The sequence below is a fragment of the Mus caroli genome, chromosome 14, assembly GCF_900094665.2.
Source record: "Mus caroli chromosome 14, CAROLI_EIJ_v1.1, whole genome shotgun sequence".
NCBI classification, from domain to species: Eukaryota; Metazoa; Chordata; class Mammalia; order Rodentia; family Muridae; genus Mus; species Mus caroli.
The window spans coordinates 42,761,148-42,780,385 of NC_034583.1; the positions used below are offsets into that span (position 1 = coordinate 42,761,148).

The window sequence follows — 19,238 nt, forward strand, 5'->3', positions numbered from 1 at the left end:
GGAACTCACTTTGTAGACCAGGCTGGCCTCGAACTCAGAAATCCGCCTGCCTCTGCCTCCCGAGTGCTGGGATTAAAGGCATGCGCCACCATGCCCGGCTAAAGAGAGCTCAAGAGGACATGGAGTTAGTTGGATGGAGACCTGGAGGAGACGAGGGACGGGAAATGATAGAGTTTTATTTTTCAGTTTTGGTCATTAATCGATCTGAGGCATCCACACACTAGTCAAGTCACAGCTTCTGGCCTTCGTAAGAAAAGCTGGGCTTGGTATGAGCCCTATTCCACTTCTATCTCAATTGCTTCTCCTTTCTCAGTGTTCTTCGCTGTAGCTCAACTCTGTTCATTTACTTCGTGAGGAATTCCCAGCCTGTTTCTCTATTATGATACTATATGCTTTTCCTGAGTACTTATTACAGTTACAGGTTCATTTTTTGGTTTTGTAATAAGTCTACATATATATTCTCCCAATAACAAGTTACATGAAGGTATGAACTACGTTTATTTTTGCTAGACAAATAGCTAAAGTATAGCCCCAAAAATCCAACAATGGGAGGGGGTTCATATCATGTTTCACTAAATGTTGTCCCTTCTATATTTTTATGGTTTAATCCATATTTGAACAACTCTCAAACTTGGTCTTTTTATAGTAGAGGGTTGTGGTCAATACACAGTCACAACTGTTCAAAATGAATGACTGAATGGTGAGGCACAGAGTAAGTATATAAAACCCTTTCGAGTCAATACTCCAAAAACCAAGGATCTTGATCAAAAAAAGAGGGCGGGGGAGAGTAGTCTGAATTGGGTTATGAGGCCCGGGAGGTGCCTCACCTCAGCCATTGAACTCGCACTGCTGGCCGTGAGTCTGTTCCAAGCTCCGGCGAGGGAGGCATCCGCCCCGACTCGGGGCTTCTCCTGCCCAGTCTGCCCACGCGTAGAGCCCTGCTCTCTGGGAACTCACCTCCCCGCTCGGGGAGAGCCCGGTTAGGGCCGCGGGAGGCCCCAGTCTCAGACCTTCCCAGGGGCCGAAGAGTGACGAGCACTCAGCACGTGGCCCCGCTGATGAGCTTCCTCCGCCCACTTGGAGGGTGGAGACCGGCCGCCACTATAAGGCTCGAAAGAGGAATAAATTTTACGTTTAGGGTGATTTCCCACAAAGCACAGCGCGTAATTTGCATGTGCTCTATCCCAGGCTCCAGTGCCAGACAAGAAGCCCGCGCATCCGGGCAAGGGATGATGACGTCGTCCTTCAAGAGCGATGGCGCCGCGGCGGCAGAGATCGGGCTCTGGAAGGCGAGGTGGGAACTCAGTCCGCAGGCAGAATGCTCGGCCCAGTGTCACAGGGAGCCTCTCGCTTTTTCATATTACACTTCAGTCCAAAGAGGCGTGTGGACCAGTAACTGCAAACTTAAGTGCCAAGTGCTGTTAATAGATTATGTCATTCTATATTTCAAAAGTCTTCCTTATTGACCTAGCATCGCGAACGGATTAGCGCTTACAGTAAAGTAATTAGCTACTTACGTCAACCTTTTAAGATACATCCGATTTCAGAAAGTAAAATTCGAATCTTAGAATTGTTGTCTGTAGACTGTATACTGTGTCTGTGGTCTCGGTTTTATATTTCGGGCAGCTGAAGTTCAATGAATTTACAGGTTCTAAAGCTCCAAATAGCAACGCTGGCAGCAAGTTGGTCAGTCCAGACCGTAGAACACTTTACTGATGACCGTGATGAAGTGGTCTAGTTTGAAGGAAGGTATTAGAGACCAAAAACTATGAGACCCATGTAATGAACTGTAAACATCTATGTAAACTTATTTTATCCTATTATTAATATCCCATCAGGATAGCAATTTAGGCAGTATTGCTCAGTGAGTGGTGTGCAAGGTATTTATTTATGTTCAAAAGAGCATGTTGAATTATTTCTTTAAAAATTATTTAATCTTTATGTATTTTATCTGCATATATATATATATATATATATATGCACCATGTATGTGCCTGGAAGTGTTGGACCCCCCTGGTACTAGAGTTACTGACAGTTGTGGTCTGCCATATGAGAGATGGAACTTAAACCCAGATCCTGGGGAAGAATCAGGCAGCTTCTTCATCACTGACCCACCTCTCCAGCTACTTTAAGTTCTTTCTTTAAAGGAAATTATGAGAGCCTGGTGGTATGTTGGCCTACACCTTTAATGCTAGCACTTGGGAGGCAGAGGCAGGAAGATCTCTGTGAGGTCCAGGACAGCCAGGGCTATATAGAGACCCTGTCATTTAAAACAGGGGGGTAGGAGGGTTGTCAGGAGGCTGGAGAGTTAGCTCAACGTTAAAAACCACTTGTTGCCCTTGCAGAGGGCCTGAGTTTGATTCCAAAATCCCACATGGCAGGTCATAACCACCCTCCCAGACCTCTAGGTACACCAGACATGCACGTGGTACACATACATATACAGACAGAACACCCATACACGTAAAAGGAAACAGTAACCTTTGGGGTTTTGTTTCTTCGTTTGTTTTGGTTTTTACGTTTGTTAACAGTCAAGGGCAGAGACAACTCTGCTGTCTCTGACAGCAACCTAAGTTTTTCAGAGACCTCCACTCAGGCAAACCTAGTATTCTTGCCTTTAAAGTAGAAATGATTTTCAGGAGTTTGCAAGATGAACCAAAGTTGGAAGTTAATTACAGGAGATGTCAATATATGTTTTAAGCACAAGGGTTAAAAGAAACGAAGTGCCTGGGAAGAGAGATGCCACAGAACATGGGTGTGGGCTTCTCAAAGAAAAATCACCCTTCACTGTCTTTAGAATAAACATGTATGTAAGATTTGTGATTTTTGGCTGTTCAAAGAGTTGTTAAAGAATTTAAATGAGATCACAGTTCCTGAGTAGATCTGACAGAATTCCAGAGTCCAAGTCTAGATGATAAGGGGTGCAGGGAGTTAGGTTATCAGCATTGTCAACAATGCTTGTGGTCTGTTTAAGATTCCCATAAAATGGGATAGAAATGAACCAGGCCCATTGTCATATTCATTTAGACTGACAGCCCAATTCAGTGTCATTTTAACATGAAAATATCTGAAGATCTGCATCGGCAGCCTTCATAGAATGTTAATTGGGCTGAATTTCTTGCTTCTCAGCTTCAGAGAGGCTTCATCCTGACTTGGGGGTAGGAGAGGCTGCCTTTCCTCTTCATAGCCATCTAATTTTCCTGTGTTTTTATTTTGCTTCAGTGTTGTTTCAGTAAAGTTAGATCATCTTCATAGTGCAGTAATTCTTGGTATATTGTTCTTGCCATAAGTGCTAAATGAAGCCAAGAAAGTTGATAATGGCAACAAAGCAACAGAAGACGACTCTCCTCCTGGCAAGAAGATGCGCACGTGCCAGAGAAAAGGGCCTATGGCTGGAGGGAAGGACGCAGACAGGACAAAAGACAAGCAAGGTAATGGGCCAGGGAGGACATGGGACAACTCTTGGATCTCCAGAAGAATGGGGGCGACATTTGTTCCTTCCCTCTTCAGGATATAATTAATTTCTCTATCACCTGGGCATTCTGTAGTACCAGTCTACTTTGTTGAATATTTTCATAGATTTGAGATGGATTAGAACCCAGGCAGAAGACCTGGACTGCTCGGGAAGGGCAAAGTTAATTATGACAGCTTTGTAGCCAAGACGGCCCTTTTGATTCCCACATCAGTAACGGCAGTGCGTGTTTGTGTTCCCTCAGACTCTGTGAAGACCTTGCTGTTAAAGGGCAAAGCCCCTGTGGACCCAGAGTGTGCAACCAAGGTGGGAAAGGTAAAAGCACCTGGAATGGAAGGCAGAGTTTTCTTGTCTTATGATGATCCCTGTCTAGAATGTCGGTGGTGCTCAGTTTAAAAATACTTCGGAAAATATTGCTAGTGATTACTTTTCTCCAGAGTTGAGAAGTAGGGGCGGTGAGGTTTCAGCTTAGCAGAATATTGAGCCTGGAGAAATGATCCAGTGGTTAAGAGCATTTATTATTCTTCAAGAGGACCTGGGTTTGATTCCCAGCACTTACATGGCAACTTACAACCCTCTGTCACTCCATTTCTAGGAGATAGGATGCACTCTTCTGACCTCCCCAGTACCAGGCATGCACGTGGCACACACACACACACACACACACACACACACACACACACACACACACACNACACACACACACACACACACACACACACACACACACACACACACACACACGTAAAACACTCACATGTAAAATTTAAAAATGAATAGATTTACTTTTTAAAAATGTAAAGAAATTCACAGAATAGTAACATAATTACTACAGGGCCTGCTATTAGCTTTCCACAGTATATTTCCTTCTTCACCCAGCAAATGTTAGGATTGTTAAGGGAGGACTGTGTGGGGTTTTGGTTTGTGTTGTGTTGGGTTTGGTTTGGTTTTGAGACAGGGTTTCTCTGTGTGACTCCCGGAACTCACTCCATAGACCAGACTCATCTCAAACTCAGAGATCTGCCTGCCTCTGCAGATCCCTGCATGCTAGGACTACAGGCATGTGTCACCATTGCCCCGTTGACAGTGTGATTTTGATGATAGACTACCATGGAATGGCAGGAGTTACTGATGAAGGGGAAAGAGGGTGGAAGGATCTGGAAGCAAGCCTACTTATAGGCAGGTTACCTTTGAGGTAGACTCTTAGGTCTCTGTAATTAGAAGTAGTTATTGTGTTTCAGTTATAATAACGGTAGTCTGTATGTAGAGCATGCACTTCCTTTGCTCTGCCTGGAAAACAAATGTTGGAGGTGCTGGAGAGCAAGCCTCAAAGCATTAGGGGTGAAAAGTCTCACTTGGAGCCTAAGACTGAGTGCACTGACGCTATGTGTTCTCTCTTCGCAGGCTCATGTGTACTGTGAAGGAGATGATGTCTATGATGTCATGCTAAATCAAGTAAGAAGATAAGTCATTCTAATTGGGGGAATTTCTTTCTTTTCTATTTTTTTTTCCTTTTGAAAATTATATCTGTTTAGTTAATTTGTATGTATCTATGTGTGGAAGACAAAGGACAACTTGAGTCAGTTCTCAGTCTGGTGTAGTGGCACACACCTTTAATCCAATTACTTGGGAGGCAGAGGCAAGCAGTTCTCTGTGAGTTCAAGGCCAGCCTGGTCTACATAATGAGTTCCAGGACAGCCAGGGCTACAAAGTGAGACCCTGTCTCAAAAAAACAAAAAAGGGACAAGGGGGGTGGGGGGAAGAAAAGATGCTGTTCTCTTTCTGTCTCTGTGATGAACTCAGGATTAGCAGGGCTTGGCAGGGAGTGCCTTTACCCATTGAGCCCCCAGCTAGTCCAGGTTATTAGAATTTCCTTATTATATAATCAGCTCATGTCTTTCCAAAATTGACATTGGCTTTTGATTATATTATGATCTACTTTTTGCCCATGGTGAAGACTGTTGTTTGTTTTGTGGGGATCTCTGTATATTTGTGACAGGTACTCTCTTTGTAGCCCAGGCAGGCCTTGAACTTGCAGTCTTCCTGTTTCCATATCTATAGGACTGAGATTGTAGGGGCACAGCTGTCTAACCCAGTTCAAGCTGACATTTTAAATATATGTAGATAGTTTTATTTATATATATTTTTGTTTTTCGAGACAGGGTTTCTCTGTGTAGCCTTGGCTGTCCTGGAACACACTCTGTAGACCCGGCTGGCCTCAAACTCAGAAATCCGCCTGCCTCTGCCTCCCGAGTGCTGGGATTAAAGGTGTGCACCACCACGCCCAGCTGTTTTATTTATATTTTAAAAAGTAGTATTGTTGTGTGTGCCTGGTGTGGAGTCCCCAACCCCCACCCCTTATCTTTGCATGTGCATGTGTGTGTTGCTATGTTGCCCTTACTAGCCTGGCAGTCACTCTGTAGACCAGGCTGGCCCTCAGACTGACAGTAATTCTGCTGCCTCAGCCTCCTGAGAATTAGAATTATAAGTGTGTGCACCACAATTTTCTGTTTCTTTCTTTTTTTTCTCCCAGTTTGAGAGACCAAACCCAGCACCTTGTGCTTGCCAAGCAAAGCTCTACCCAGAGCTGGATCCCTAACCAATCTTTTTTTAATGATTCATTTTTATTTTATGTACATTGGTGTTTTGCCTACAAGTATGTCTGTGTGAGGGTGTCAGATCTCCTAGAACTGGAGTTACAGACATTTGTGAGCTGCCATGTGGGTGCTGGGAATTGAATCCCAGTCCTCTGGAAGAGCAGCCAGTGTTCTAAACCACTGAGACATCTCTAAGGCCCCTCGTCTTCTCGTCTTCTTGTCTTCTCTCTCTCTCTCTCTCTCTCTCTCTCTCTCTGTGTGTGTGTGTGTGTATGTGTGTGTGTGTCTTTGTATTCTCTCTCTCTCATATACACACATAGTTTTGAATAGATATTTTCTTTGTTAATGTATTTCCTGGATATGACTCATTTGAATTTATCTACTTTTGTGCTTGTGAGTGCAGATATAGGCTTATATAGAGAGGCCAAAGGTCAACTTCAGGTGTTGTTCATCAGGTTCCACTAACTAGTTTTGATTTTGTTGTTGTGGTTGTCATGGAAAGTGCTTTTGCTAACCTGCTCTCTTAATAGGTTAGGCTGGCCCGCCAGTGGGCAGGCTCCAGGAATCCATGTTTCTGCCGCTCAGTGCTGGGATTCCAAATGTGCATTGCCATGTTCAGTTTCTCACGTGGGTTTTGGGGATTGGGAACTCAGGCCTTATGGTTGTTCAGCAAGTACTTTACTGACTGAGCTTTCTCACCAACCACACACTTCCATTTATTGATCTAAATATGTCATTTTTACAGCTCACTAGTATTCTGTTGTTGGTTTTTGTTTTTTTTGGGTTTTTTTTGGGTTTTTTTTGGGTTTTTTGGTTTTGTTTTTTTTTTCAAGACAGGGTTTCTCTGTATAACCCTGGCTACCCTGGAACTCACTTTGTAGACCAGGCTGACCTCGAACTCAGAAATCTGTCTGCCTCTGCCTCCCGAGTGCTGGGATTAAAGGCGTGCGCCACCACCGCCCGGCTTCTGTTGTATTATTTATACCTAAACTATCCTAAGCTGTGCCAGGGAGCTGGCTGAGACACTAACTCTTGGAGTATACGCCTGAGGACCTCAGTTTGGATCCCTAACACCTAAATAAAAAGCTGAGTTCAGTGGCTCATACCTGTATTCCTAGCTGCAAGGAGACAGAGACAGGAGAACACATGGGCTTGCCTGTGAGCTCCAGGCTCAGTGAGAAACCCTGTCTTAATAATGTAGAGTGAAAAATTGTCCCGGCCTGTGGGACAGTCGAACAGGGTCTGGGGAACCACCTGTGGAGAGAATGAGAGGTGAGAAACACAAGGACATACAGCAAGTCTGATTGATCAAGCTGTCAAATTTTTATTGTTCCCAGGCAGGTTTTATGCCCACAGAAGCAGGGTATGGGGAGGGGGATGATGCAGAATCGCTTTGTTTCTGGGAGAACGCAGCAGTTCCCAAAAGCAGGATATTGGCTAGGTAAAAAGTTCAGCAGGAGAAACAGAACAGAATGGGTTGGTAGGTACCTGTCCACAAGATCTATAGCTATTTGTTCTTAACTGGGGGTAGTGCTTTCCTACAGAGGCCTCAACTTTTCCCACAGAAATCTCAACTATGCTAATACTTTCCCACTAAGGCCAAGACTTTGTAAATAAGCACTTATGGCTGACAAGGCAATTAACATTCAAACAGGGTCACTCCCAACAAAATATGTCTATGGAGGGAGCCATTGAGAGGATCCCATTAATGTAGGATGTCAGGGTTGGGTAGTGGGTTTCACTGGATGGTTTTAGCTCCCTTGTCAAAGATCAAGTGACCATAGGTGTGTGGGGGGTAATGGGTTTCAGGAAGCTCCCAAGGTCCCACTTTAATTCCCAGAATGAAATGTTAGGTTTCTGCTTATATCCTTATTCTCTCAAGATCGATTTGTTTCATCATGCTATGCTTTCACTGTGGCAATTCCTGTACAGCTGTAACAAAGGAAACACGGTGGTTTGTGTGGCCTCCAGTTGTAAAGCTAACTCCTCTTATGTTATTGTCATCCCACTTGTCACAGACCAATCTCCAGTTCAACAACAACAAGTACTACCTTATTCAGCTGTTAGAAGATGATGCCCAGAAGAACTTCAGTGTTTGGATGAGGTGGGGCCGAGGTAAAGGCTTTCTGATGGATTGATGAGTTGTTGTTCAGAATCACAGAGGCTATGCAGTGAGTGGGTTTAAGTCTCCGGGTGGCTCAGGAATGCACATGGGCTTTTGAGGTTGAGGAGTGTCAGGCGTCCACATTGGGATGCTTGGCGAGGCTGAGACGACCCCTGTACTGGACTGACAGTACTGTTTATATATAGGCTGTGACACTTAGCAGTAATTAGTATCAGCATGATCGCTTGCCTAAGCCCTTTCACCTTTCTCTCCTCTTTCCTGCCTATTAGTCAGATAGTAAGCAGAGATGAGATGAGCCATAGAGAGATGGCTCGTTACTATTGGAGAGCTACACTCGGGGTCTAGGGCAAGGAACCCTCCTATGTGTGCATTTACTTTGCAGTTGGAAAGACGGGGCAGCACAGCTTGGTGACTTGTTCTGGTGACCTCAACAAAGCAAAAGAAATATTTCAGAAAAAGTAAGTGCTAAAAATGAGTTTAAGCCGGGCGGTGGTGGTGCACGCCTTTAATCCCAGCACTTGGGAGGCAGAGGCAGGCGGATTTCTGAGTTCGAGGCCAGCCTGGTCTACAGCGTGAGTTCCAGGACAGCCAGGNAAAAAAAAAAAAAAAAAAAAAAAAAAAATGAGTTTAAAAACATACCCTTCTTGGATCGCTCTTGTTGAAATGTTTCACGTAAAGATGATTTGGCATAAAAGTTAATTCATTTCTACTCTCACTCCCTGTGACTAGAACATTAAATTGTATCTTCAGCCAGTGTTTAAATCATCCTAGAAGTTGACCAGAAAAATATTTTTTTTCTTTTTCCTTTTTTTTTTTCTAGTGTTTCAAGACAGGGTTTCTCTGTGTAGCCCTGATTTTGAGGACAGACCTAGAGTCTAGAAACATGTCTCTTTTGGACAAGCATTGCTTATCTACCTGTTCTATGCATCCATGGCTTCTGTCTCTAGGGACCTCTGGGAAGCCTTTACTCCCCATTTTACATGACTTCCTTGTTCCTGTGTTTCTGTTCATTCAATGTCCTGAGTTACAGTTCACACTAGGGAACCCTGAGGTGGGCCTGAGCAGTGAGGGACATAAATTGTTGAGAAACTATGTTAGGGAATTGCTGCACGCCTCCCTCTGGCAATGAACCTTGACTCGTCTGATTTTCCCACTACCTTGGGCTCCACAGATTCCTTGACAAAACTAAAAACAATTGGGAGGATCGTGAGAACTTTGAAAAAGTACCTGGAAAATACGACATGTTACAGATGGACTATGCTGCCAGCACGCAGGTATGTATGCTGACTGAGTCAGGGGGCGCTAACCAGGCACTGGAGATCAGCCTGAGACCAGAAGAGGCTGGGATATTAGGAGTCACTGCTCCTTCCCACCTCAGAGAGAACTCTCCCTCGTCTTTGATCACAGAGTCTGGTCTTCTCTGTTATGTACTAGAATTCTTTCGAAATCCAAGGTCTGCTTCTAGAAGTTCAGTGTTACTGACCAAAAGAAGATGGATAAATGACCAAACTGAGGAGCTGTTTAAAGCTAGCTTCATCACTGTCAAGGACTGGAAGTGCAGGGGCTGAAGTGGAATGTTTGCCCAGCATGCACGAGGCCCTGGGTTCAAAACCAAGAATCACAAAAAGAAAGAAAAATAATTTTGATAAATGGGTTTCCAGGATGCTGAGAAGCTACCTAAAAACTCTTAGATCTGGAAATTAAGAAACTTGTATTAATATGATCAGGTCAGGGGTGTGAGTGCTGTGTTTACATACTTAAAGACATTGCTGAAAGGCCTTTTGTTCTTCCTCAAGTGCTTCACTGTGAGGGAGCACTAGCAAGTCAGGGTGGAAATCACATTGGCTACGCTTAACTAGACTCCTAATGGAAACATACCAGCATTCAAACACAGGACCACAGTAGAGCTGTGCCCTACAGATGTTAGAAGTGGTGTTTATTTTGCTACAGGATGAAAGTAAAACAAAACAAGAGGAAACTTTGAAGCCTGAGTCTCAGCTGGATCTTCGAGTCCAGGAGCTGCTAAACTTGATCTGTAACGTGCAGACCATGGAAGAAATGATGATTGAGATGAAGTATGACACCAAGAGAGCCCCGCTTGGTAGGACTCAGACTCTGTGCAGCCCCTCAGGGTCCTGTCTCTGCATGAGCAGTCTCATCGATAGCTAAGGTTTACTCAAAATCCTACGTGAGGGAAACGGGATTGAGGGGGACGGGGGTTTAAAGGAATTGCATCGTTACTGGGCAGCGATATGCAGTTTACAGGGATGGGACTCTGGTTTGGAGTCTGATCTCTGCCTGGGCCTCCAGGAAAGCTGACAGTGGCGCAAATCAAGGCCGGTTACCAGTCTCTCAAGAAGATTGAGGATTGCATCCGTGCTGGCCAGCACGGGCGAGCGCTTGTTGAAGCGTGCAATGAATTCTACACCAGGATCCCTCATGACTTTGGGTAAGGTTGTGCTGTCTCTTTATCCTGCTCTTCTACTCACCTTTTATGCCCTAAGCAGCCGCAGAGGCTATGGTCCTCTTAAACTTGTATTTGTCACCTTAAATAGAACTGGATCCAGTGTGATTTGTAGCTAGCTTAGAATAAGGGATAGCAGCACTCAGGAGGCAGGAGAGGCTGCCTCATGAGTTTAAGGCCAGCCTTGACTCTTATCTCAAGGAAAATTTTAAAATAAAAGAAATATGGGACATAATTTCCCAACTTATTTTTTTAAGATTTATTTAGTTAATAGTACCCTGTAGCTATCTTCAGACACTCCAGAAAAGGGAGTCAGATCTCATTACGGATGGTTGTGAGCCACCATGTGGTCCTAGGGATTTGAACTCAGGACCTTCGGAAGAGCAGTCAGTGCTCTTACCTGCTTATCCATCTCTCCAGCCCCAATTTTCCAACTTATAACCATATTCTTGTCCAAGTGAAAGTTACCAACTCAAGAGAGAATGGACCCCTGGCCCCACAAAATAAAATAAAATTAAAAAAAAACCTTAAAATGCAAAAACATGAAAAGTCTATATCTAGCCACTGTGTGAAACACCTTGCAAACCTCATCGCTTCTGTTCTTTATAGGGGAATGTAGTCACACAAATACCACTTTTCTGAATGTAAATGATTGGTATTAAATGAAGAAAACACATTTCTGCCCTTTATGTGTGTGTGGGGGGTCCTGGGGATTGAACCTAGGCCTTGTGCATGTTACCCGAGCACTCTCCCTCAGAGCTGTAGCCTCACTCAGTCCATTTGTCATACTGGTTTTCATTGTTCCATTTAAAATAGCCCCGAATGCTCAAAGGACTTACCTCTTCTAGATTGTATTCAAACTTCCTTATTGATGTCAATGTAGCTTTTTTTTTTAAAGATTTATTTATATATTTTATGTATATGAGCACACGATAGCTGTGTTCAGACACATCAGAAGAGGGCATCAGATCCCATTACAGATGGTTGTGAGCCACCATGTGATTGCTGAGAATTGAACTCAGGACCTCATGAAGAGCAGTTAGTACTCTTAACTGCTGAGCCATCTCTCCAGCCCAATGTAGCTTATTTTTAATAAGGATCCCATAAAGAGATTTCTACTCTAGTCTCTAACATAACATGAAAATCTAAATAGTTTGTTTTATCCTATCCAGAATGTGCATTTAATATCCCTTTATATGCTTGGGCTTTGAAGTCTTCACAGGTCTCCCTCTTTCAAATAGGAAATCTTATTTTTGTTTCTTTCTTTTCTTTCCTTTTTAAGTTTTTTTTTATTTGTTTACTTGTTTGTTTGTTTTGAGACAAAATTTCTCTGTGTATTCCTGGATGTCTTGAACTCAACTCTTATAGATCCTCCCACCCTTCCTCCTGAAAGGTGTACACCACCAGGACCAGCTCTTTCCTTTTCTTTTCTTTTCTTTTTTTTTTTTTTTTGGGGGGGGGGCGGAGGTCAAGACAGGGTTTCTCTGTAATCCTGGCTGTCCTAGAACTCACTCTGTAGACCAGGCTGGCCTCGATCTCAGAAATCCATCCGCCTGCCTCTGCCTCCCGAGTGCTGGGATTAAAGGCTTGTGCCACCAACACCTGGCCATCCTTTTCTTTTTAGTAAGAAGAAAACTCTCAGTTTCCCAAAGGACCTATTTTTTAGCCATGCATCTCGTATCTTCAGATCTGACTGCTCACTGTGGTTGTATTTCTGTCCTTAGACTCTCCATCCCCCCAGTAATCCGGACAGAGAAGGAACTGTCAGACAAAGTAAAACTGCTAGAGGTGAGCTCTGAGTGCATCTGGAAGGTTTCAGCCTCTTCTTCCGAGTTCCTTCACATTGATTCTTTATTTCATTTTCTTAGGCACTGGGAGACATTGAAATTGCCCTTAAACTGGTGAAGTCAGAGCGCCAAGGCCTAGAACACCCACTGGACCAACACTATAGAAACCTACACTGTGCTTTGCGTCCTCTGGACCATGAAAGTAACGAGTTTAAGGTAATAAAAACAGTCATTTATCTTCACATTCTCACTCCAGTAAAACTCATCCTTCCCACCCCTGTGCTTACCAGGAGTTTGGGAATGTAGAACTCTTTCTAACTCATTGTGAGGCTGTCTGGGGACAGAAAGTTCTGCCAGCGTCAGGAAGCCCTGCATCCTGCAGCTCATTCCAGTCTCTTACAAGGCCCACATTTGCTGTTCTTAATTCTTTTCTACAGGTGATTTCTCAGTACCTACAGTCTACCCATGCTCCTACACACAAGGACTATACTATGACCTTGCTGGATGTTTTCGAAGTAGAGAAGGAAGGGGAGAAAGAGGCCTTCAGGGAGGACCTTCCTAATAGGTGTGGGTCCAGCTCTGGGTTGAGTAGACATTTCCTTGACTGAAATACAGGGAAGGAGCTTGGAGGCTGGCAGAGGCAGCTGTTGTGTTGGGTTATTTTTTGTATTTGCGATTGATGTTTGCAGAAAAAGAGGAAACTAATGGCTCTTTCTTAGGATGCTGCTCTGGCATGGATCCAGGCTGAGTAACTGGGTGGGGATCCTGAGCCACGGGCTTAGAGTTGCCCCACCTGAGGCTCCCATCACAGGTTATATGGTAAGTAGACTGAAGGCGAGGAGCCCAGAGAAAAAACATACAATGATGACTTTTTTTTACTGTGTCCCTCTTTAAATTCTAAAAAGACAAACATCTGTGGCTGTTTTTGTTGTCTCATGAGCTGACTTGGAAAAGACAGTGTGGGAGGAACTTTGCTGTGTTATGAGAGCAGAGCCTCATGGCCAGTGCTGTCTTCCTCATCATAGATTTTTTTTTTCTCTTTTGTCTGTTTGTTTGGTTTTGTTTTGAGACAGGGTCTCACTATGTAGCAAGTCTGCAACTTGCTATGTAGACCAGGCTGGACTCAAATTCAGAGATCTGCCTGCCTCTGCCCTCTGAGTGCAGGGGATAAAGGCATGCAACATACCAGGACCTTCTCAAAAACTGCATTAGGCAGCTGAACTTCATTTTTGTTGATCTATTTCAGTTTGGAAAAGGAATCTACTTTGCTGACATGTCCTCCAAAAGTGCCAATTACTGCTTTGCCTCTCGCCTAAAGAATACAGGATTGCTTCTTCTGTCAGAGGTAAGGCAGGGGACACAGCTATGATCTCTAATTTACTGTTAACTCAGATTTTGCACTGGTAAAATTTGACTTTGGATTCAAGAAATTCACCTGGAATTGGATTCACATTGCATTAGACTCTTCTGCTAAAGCAAGGGAATAAAATACAAATCAGGGTGACTTTAGAATCACCTAGTTCTTGACTAGGTATAGGCATTCAGGGATCTTTTGCTTTGCAGGTAGCTCTAGGTCAGTGTAATGAACTACTGGAGGCCAATCCTAAAGCAGAAGGATTGCTTCAGGGCAAGCATAGCACCAAGGGGATGGGAAAGATGGCTCCCAGCCCTGCCCACTTCATCACCCTGTAAGTACCCCGAGCTAAGGCTGCTGGAAGACTTCTTTCTAGTTGTTAAGAATTTACTGTCTATTTCAACTCTGGACAAAATGCTGACTTTGACATATTTTCTTTCGTTTGGCAGGAATGGGAGTACAGTGCCGTTAGGACCAGCAAGTGACACAGGAATTCTCAATCCAGAGGGGTACACCCTCAACTACAATGAGTTTATTGTTTATAGCCCCAACCAGGTCCGTATGCAATACCTTCTAAAGATTCAATTTAACTTCCTGCAGCTATGGTGAATGTTGATCAGACAAGCCAGAGAGATTATAATCTTCAAACAAAAACCAAGCAATATTATGTTCTTGAACTTTTTGATATTTTGTTTAATAAAATAGTATAAATCTGTCTTTGGCTTCTTTGGGTTTTACTTCTCCTTGGCACTTTTCTTTGTGCCTGTGTGCAGACATGGAGGCCAGAGAAAGATTTTGTGTGCACTAGCCTTCTTCACACTGTCTCCTTGAGAGAGGACTCTGCTCAGGAGAGCCTCACCAAGTCTCAGCAATCCAATCCTTTGCACTCCAAAATGCTAGGGTTACAGATAGTGCAGCCACACTCAGCTTTTTGAAGATTTATTTTTAAGAATGTATGTGTATGTGTCTGAAGTATCTGTGTGTAGGTATGTACACAAGTGCAGATGCCAGCTGAGACAGCTGGAGCCCCTGGAGCTGGAGTTACAGGGTCCTGTGATGGTTAATCCTGGGAACCCTAACTCCATCGGAAATCTTAAAACCCAAGCACCTGGGCATGCCTCTGAGGGATTTTCTTGATCGCATCATCTGAGGTGGGAAGAGCCACTCTAAATCTGGGCCTGGTAGCAGCCCCATGAAGACCACGGAAGAAGGAAGCTTTTACTTTTTGCCTGCTTGCCCTTAGATGTTGTAATAAGTTCATCTATCCTGTTATTGAGGCAGTCTTTGGCCTGCTTCTTTGGAACTCTCGTGTAGACTGAAGACCAGCAGCAATCTAGGCATTCCCTGGGACTCCAGAACCAGATTGAAACTATCTGAGACATCCAGCCATCATGGACTGAGCAACCACTGGGTTCTTAGCCTTTCCATTGGAAGAGAGCCATTGTTGAACTACCTAGACTACAATCTGTAAGCCCTTCTAAATTTCCTTAAAATGTGGGGTGGTGGGTGGTGGGGTGTGCGTGTGTGTTCATTCTCTGTTCTGTTATTTCTCTAGAGAATTTTGATTACAGGTCCTCTGCAAGAGCAGTATGTGGGGCTGGAGAGATGGCTCAGTGGGTAAGAGCACCCGACTGCTCTTCCGAAGGTTCAGAGTTCAAATCCCAGCAACCACATGGTGGCTCACAACCATCNAAAAAAAAAAAAAAAGAGCAGTATGTGCTCATAACTGCTAAGCCATCTCCTTAGCCCTCAATCACTTATTTCTTCTGCTATCAGGATTGTCTTCATTTCCAAGAAGGACCTCTGTATCCCACTGTAGTGACAGGTTACTCTGGATTCTATTCTCTCACAGTATATAGCTTCTCCACTGAAGGACACTAATGAGGGCTAATGCTTTCCCCTGTTAAATTCACTTTTCCCCTGCAAATTGGTGTCTGTTAAATGTTACTGTAGACAGAATACAGGCTCAAAAGATTCACTTTCCCCATCAAAATCCTCTTAATTATACCAGTTCTACGAGATATCCTAATCATCAACTGTCAAAAAACTGCATACTCTTTGCCTTAAAACAGATGTTCATGTTTGCATAAATGGCTTCACTGATAAGGATCTAGCTAAACCTACTTACTCTCTTAAGTACTATACCACTAGTAAAACTGGCTAGAGAAGTGGTCCAGTGGTTACTACAGTGCGCTGCTCTCCACAGGACTAGAATTTGGTTCCCAGCACCCATCTCAGGTAGCTCTCAATTTTCCGTACCGCTAGCTCCAGGTCCAACACTGTCTTCTGACCTTCAAGGCACCCTCATACACACAGAGACATCGACACATAAGTAAAAGTAACTTTAAAAAAACGTAAGAACTGATGTAGGTGTTATAAACTTTTCTAAAGAGTACAAGAGAAGGGAATACCTTGCAACTCATTCTATAGAATAACATAAACCCAAACCAGATAACAGTCACCATAATAAAAACTTAGTCCAGTATCCCTTAAGACTAATTGTAACAATCAACAAAATATTGACTAAAGGTCCATCTAACCACATATAAAAAGGATTGCATGCCATGACTAAGTGAGATCACAAGAATGCAAGGTTGGTCCACCATGAAATCAAACAGTGGGGGAGACAACTCATAGGGTCATCTCATGAAGAAAAGGCATTGGGGCTAAATGTGACATCCATCTCGTAACAGATTTCCAAGAGGAATGGAAAACCACTTCCTAACCCTGGAAAGGAATGTGAGAAGCACTGCTAACTTCATCCTTATAGAGAGTAGAAAGCTTGTTCCCTCAGCTGGGGATGTAGCCCAGTCGGTAGGGTGCTTGTCTAGCTGTGAGGATTATTCTTGGTTGTCAATTTGACTACATCAGGAAATAAATAAAACCTAACAATTGCTGGGCTTTCAAACTGTCAAGATACAGTGTCTAGATTTTAGTTAATAATACTGTTAATTGAAACATTAATTGAGGGCTGGTGAGATGGCTCAGCAGGTAAGAGCACTGTGAGTTCAAGGCCAGAACTTTGTAAGTAAGCAATGATGTAAATCCATGGCATGATTACTCTACTTGTCCACATGTTGTAAGCTCTATCAACTTCATTTTAGTTTCATTTTTCCTTCCTTTGTTCTTCAAGATAAGGTTTCACTATATAGTCCTGGCTATCCTGAAACTCCCCCTATAGACCAGGCTGGCCTCGAATTCAAATTCTACCTCCCAAATGCCCCTGCCTCTGAATTATGGGATTATGAACCATCATGGGCTGACTTCTTTTTAAAGAACACTTTATGAGATTTATTTTTCTTTTATGTATATGAGTGTTTTGGCTGTATGTCTGTGTACCACATGTGAGCATTACCTATGGAGGCCAGAAGAGGGCAATGGGTTTCCTGGAACTGGAGTTACAGCAAGTTGTAAGCTACCATGTAGGCACTAAGAATCAAAACCCAGTTCTCTGTAAGAGTGACCAGTGCTCTTAATGACAGATCTATCTCTCAGCTCCATGAACTTCAATTTGAGGGAGAAATAGGTTTGTGATCTCTGTAAGAGTGCCAATTAGTCTATCAATGAATGCTTGCAAGACTCATTCTGCCTTTGGTGCCTGGGCTTCCCAATCTGGCCAGTTAGTTCTGGGGAGAGGGCTGAGTCTGTGACAGGAACCCAGCACAGTCCTAGGTCTATCCATTTTTTCCTAAATGCTTGCACGTCTACTGACTTTAACTCGCTCTTGTGTCCTTTCTTGACCAAACGAGAATCCCTCAGGTCTCTTCAAACTAAGTACTGGTCACCAATAGTCTTCCTTCCTTCTGACAAGAATGGACCTTAGAACTTAGGCCAGAAAGGGACACAGGAATAGAATCTGTGTATTAAAGACGCTCATGTTCTTGCAGTTCTTCTTAGATGTTTAATTAGAAAGGAATATCCAGACCCCTCCCCATTGATCTAAAATCACTAGCGAACACCATCGGGCATACACTCTAGATCTCTCAACATTTTAGTTTTATAATCTTACTAAGAATATAGACACAGGTGTCTTCAGGCTAGCAGCATCTGTTGACATCATCTTTGTCCTGAGTACTGCATCTTCATTCCCAAGATAGAAAATACAAGTTTCCTTGTGTGTCTCCCACAGCAAGCTGCAGGGGAGAGCTGGGCTCCATCCAAGGTTCCAGACAGCTCACTGGCCCTTCACATCGGAACAAGCCCAGCTGAAACAGGAACAGAAACGGGGGAAGTGAACCTACAGGCCTGAAGTCTCCTTGTTATCTTTCTCTCAAATCAATATCTTAGAAACAGGCCACACCAAGAGAGACTGAGAAAAACAACTTTCATTTTGTTGCCACGCCTTAGCCTGCATTCATTTTCTTGCACTAGCCCTTTCTCTGCTTGTGTGCATGTGTGCACACAGAGACCCACACTTACCAGCTGCATACTGGGTCTCTCCCACAGCTTAACATCTCTGTCCTTCGAAGCTGTCACCAGCAATCCCGGAAGCACATGGAGGGCTGTGACAGAGCCCAAGTGGATCTCGGAAAGGAAGGGAGCAACATGAGTTCTCAGGGAGACCTTTCACTTACTGAAGCAGCAAAGGCTGCTGCTGAGTCAGATTTAGAACCGCCTCCCTCTATGACCCCTCCCTCCAAGCTCACCTTTTTACACTGCTGTGCCTTTAAATTTGTGGGATCAATCCAGCAATCCATGGAGAAATCCAACTCTGAGTGCGGGGACAACTCTGTCTCCAGAGTCGGAGTTTTAGGTTTTTTTGCTTTTTTCTGCCAAATGTTATCTACGATCCATTCTCCCTCTGGGGTACATTCAGATAAGTTCCACAGCATCCCATCAGAGGTGGCACACAAAAGGGATGATTCTGCCATTTTAAGAGCAGAGTTAGCCAGGGCTCAAGCCTTGAGGACCCACAAGCCTCCCCTAAGCCACCCCAGAAAGAGCACTCTGGCCCTTCTGCTCCCACTAACCAGACTCAGGTTTGGCCTGAGTAATTGATACTGGGGACCCATTAGGATTATTTAAGTTCAGATTGAAGTCCAGGATCTCTTCAAACTCCCCTGACTCCTTTTGCTCCTGTGAAGGGATAGGTAGAGAGGTAACTTTGTTTAGTTCATGACACAACTCCACTATCAAAGCTCTAAGACAGTCAGGATATATATCACAAAATATTAATATTACACAAAAACAAAAGACAAAAAACTAAAACCCACCACACCTACAAATAAAATACATGCATCAAATGAATGCATGTAAGATCTACCCATGCAGTGCCCCAGGTGGAGATGTGGAACAGTTCTTGATGTTGTTCTCATGCCCAGTCCCAGTTGGTAGGAGAGCCCGAAAGCTGGCAGCAGATTTAAGTGTCTCCACTTATTACAAACTCCACATCAGTGAGATCTCTGTAGTGTGGACATGTTTGTGTCTGGCTTCCTTTGC

At 43.8% G+C, this 19,238-nt stretch overlaps 2 protein-coding genes across 7 annotated transcripts in view; one reads left to right on the forward strand and one right to left on the reverse strand.

The window, feature by feature from the left end:
• The first annotated feature begins 1,222 nt into the window (after positions 1 to 1,222).
• On the forward strand, positions 1,223 to 15,266 carry Parp2 (poly(ADP-ribose) polymerase 2). 3 transcript variants are annotated; one of them, XM_029469340.1, is made up of 17 exons: positions 1,228 to 1,294; positions 3,291 to 3,431; positions 3,717 to 3,787; positions 4,877 to 4,927; positions 8,088 to 8,184; positions 8,577 to 8,652; positions 9,366 to 9,468; positions 10,145 to 10,295; positions 10,505 to 10,643; positions 12,383 to 12,446; positions 12,527 to 12,661; positions 12,883 to 13,010; positions 13,165 to 13,264; positions 13,692 to 13,790; positions 14,009 to 14,133; positions 14,249 to 14,354; positions 15,114 to 15,266. In XM_029469340.1, exons 1-17 carry the CDS (start codon positions 1,255 to 1,257, stop codon positions 15,174 to 15,176), a joined length of 1,689 nt encoding a protein of 562 aa, XP_029325200.1. In that variant the 5' UTR covers positions 1,228 to 1,254; the 3' UTR covers positions 15,177 to 15,266. The 3 variants fall into 3 exon arrangements, with proteins under 3 accessions (XP_021037426.1, XP_029325200.1, XP_029325201.1); XM_029469341.1 differs by having other exon boundaries at positions 15,081 to 15,128; XM_021181767.2 differs by lacking the exon at positions 15,114 to 15,266 and having other exon boundaries at positions 1,223 to 1,294; positions 14,249 to 14,514.
• A 2,396-nt stretch (positions 15,267 to 17,662) lies between these two features.
• The window catches only part of Tep1 (telomerase associated protein 1), a 49,757-nt gene continuing 48,181 nt past the window's right edge, over positions 17,663 to 19,238 (reverse strand). For all 4 annotated transcript variants that reach the window (XM_029469133.1, XM_021181922.2, XM_029469135.1 and 1 more), the window contains 4 exons: positions 18,770 to 18,875; positions 18,446 to 18,663; positions 18,219 to 18,323; positions 17,663 to 18,004 (listed from right to left, as the gene is read on the reverse strand). In XM_029469133.1, coding sequence (XP_029324993.1) covers positions 17,882 to 18,004; positions 18,219 to 18,323; positions 18,446 to 18,663; positions 18,770 to 18,875 — 552 coding nt within the window. In that variant the 3' untranslated portion in view covers positions 17,663 to 17,881. The remainder of the gene's footprint in view (positions 18,005 to 18,218; positions 18,324 to 18,445; positions 18,664 to 18,769; positions 18,876 to 19,238) is intronic.

Coding starts and splice junctions, on each gene's coding strand:
- Parp2 (XM_029469340.1), top strand. CDS start 1,255: ATGGCGCCGCGGCGGCAGAGATCGGGCTCTGGAAGGCGAG. Junction 8,185..8,576: donor TTGGATGAGGTGGGGCCGAG/GTAAAGGCTTTC, acceptor TTTACTTTGCAG/TTGGAAAGACGGGGCAGCAC. Junction 12,447..12,526: donor ACAAAGTAAAACTGCTAGAG/GTGAGCTCTGAG, acceptor TCATTTTCTTAG/GCACTGGGAGACATTGAAAT.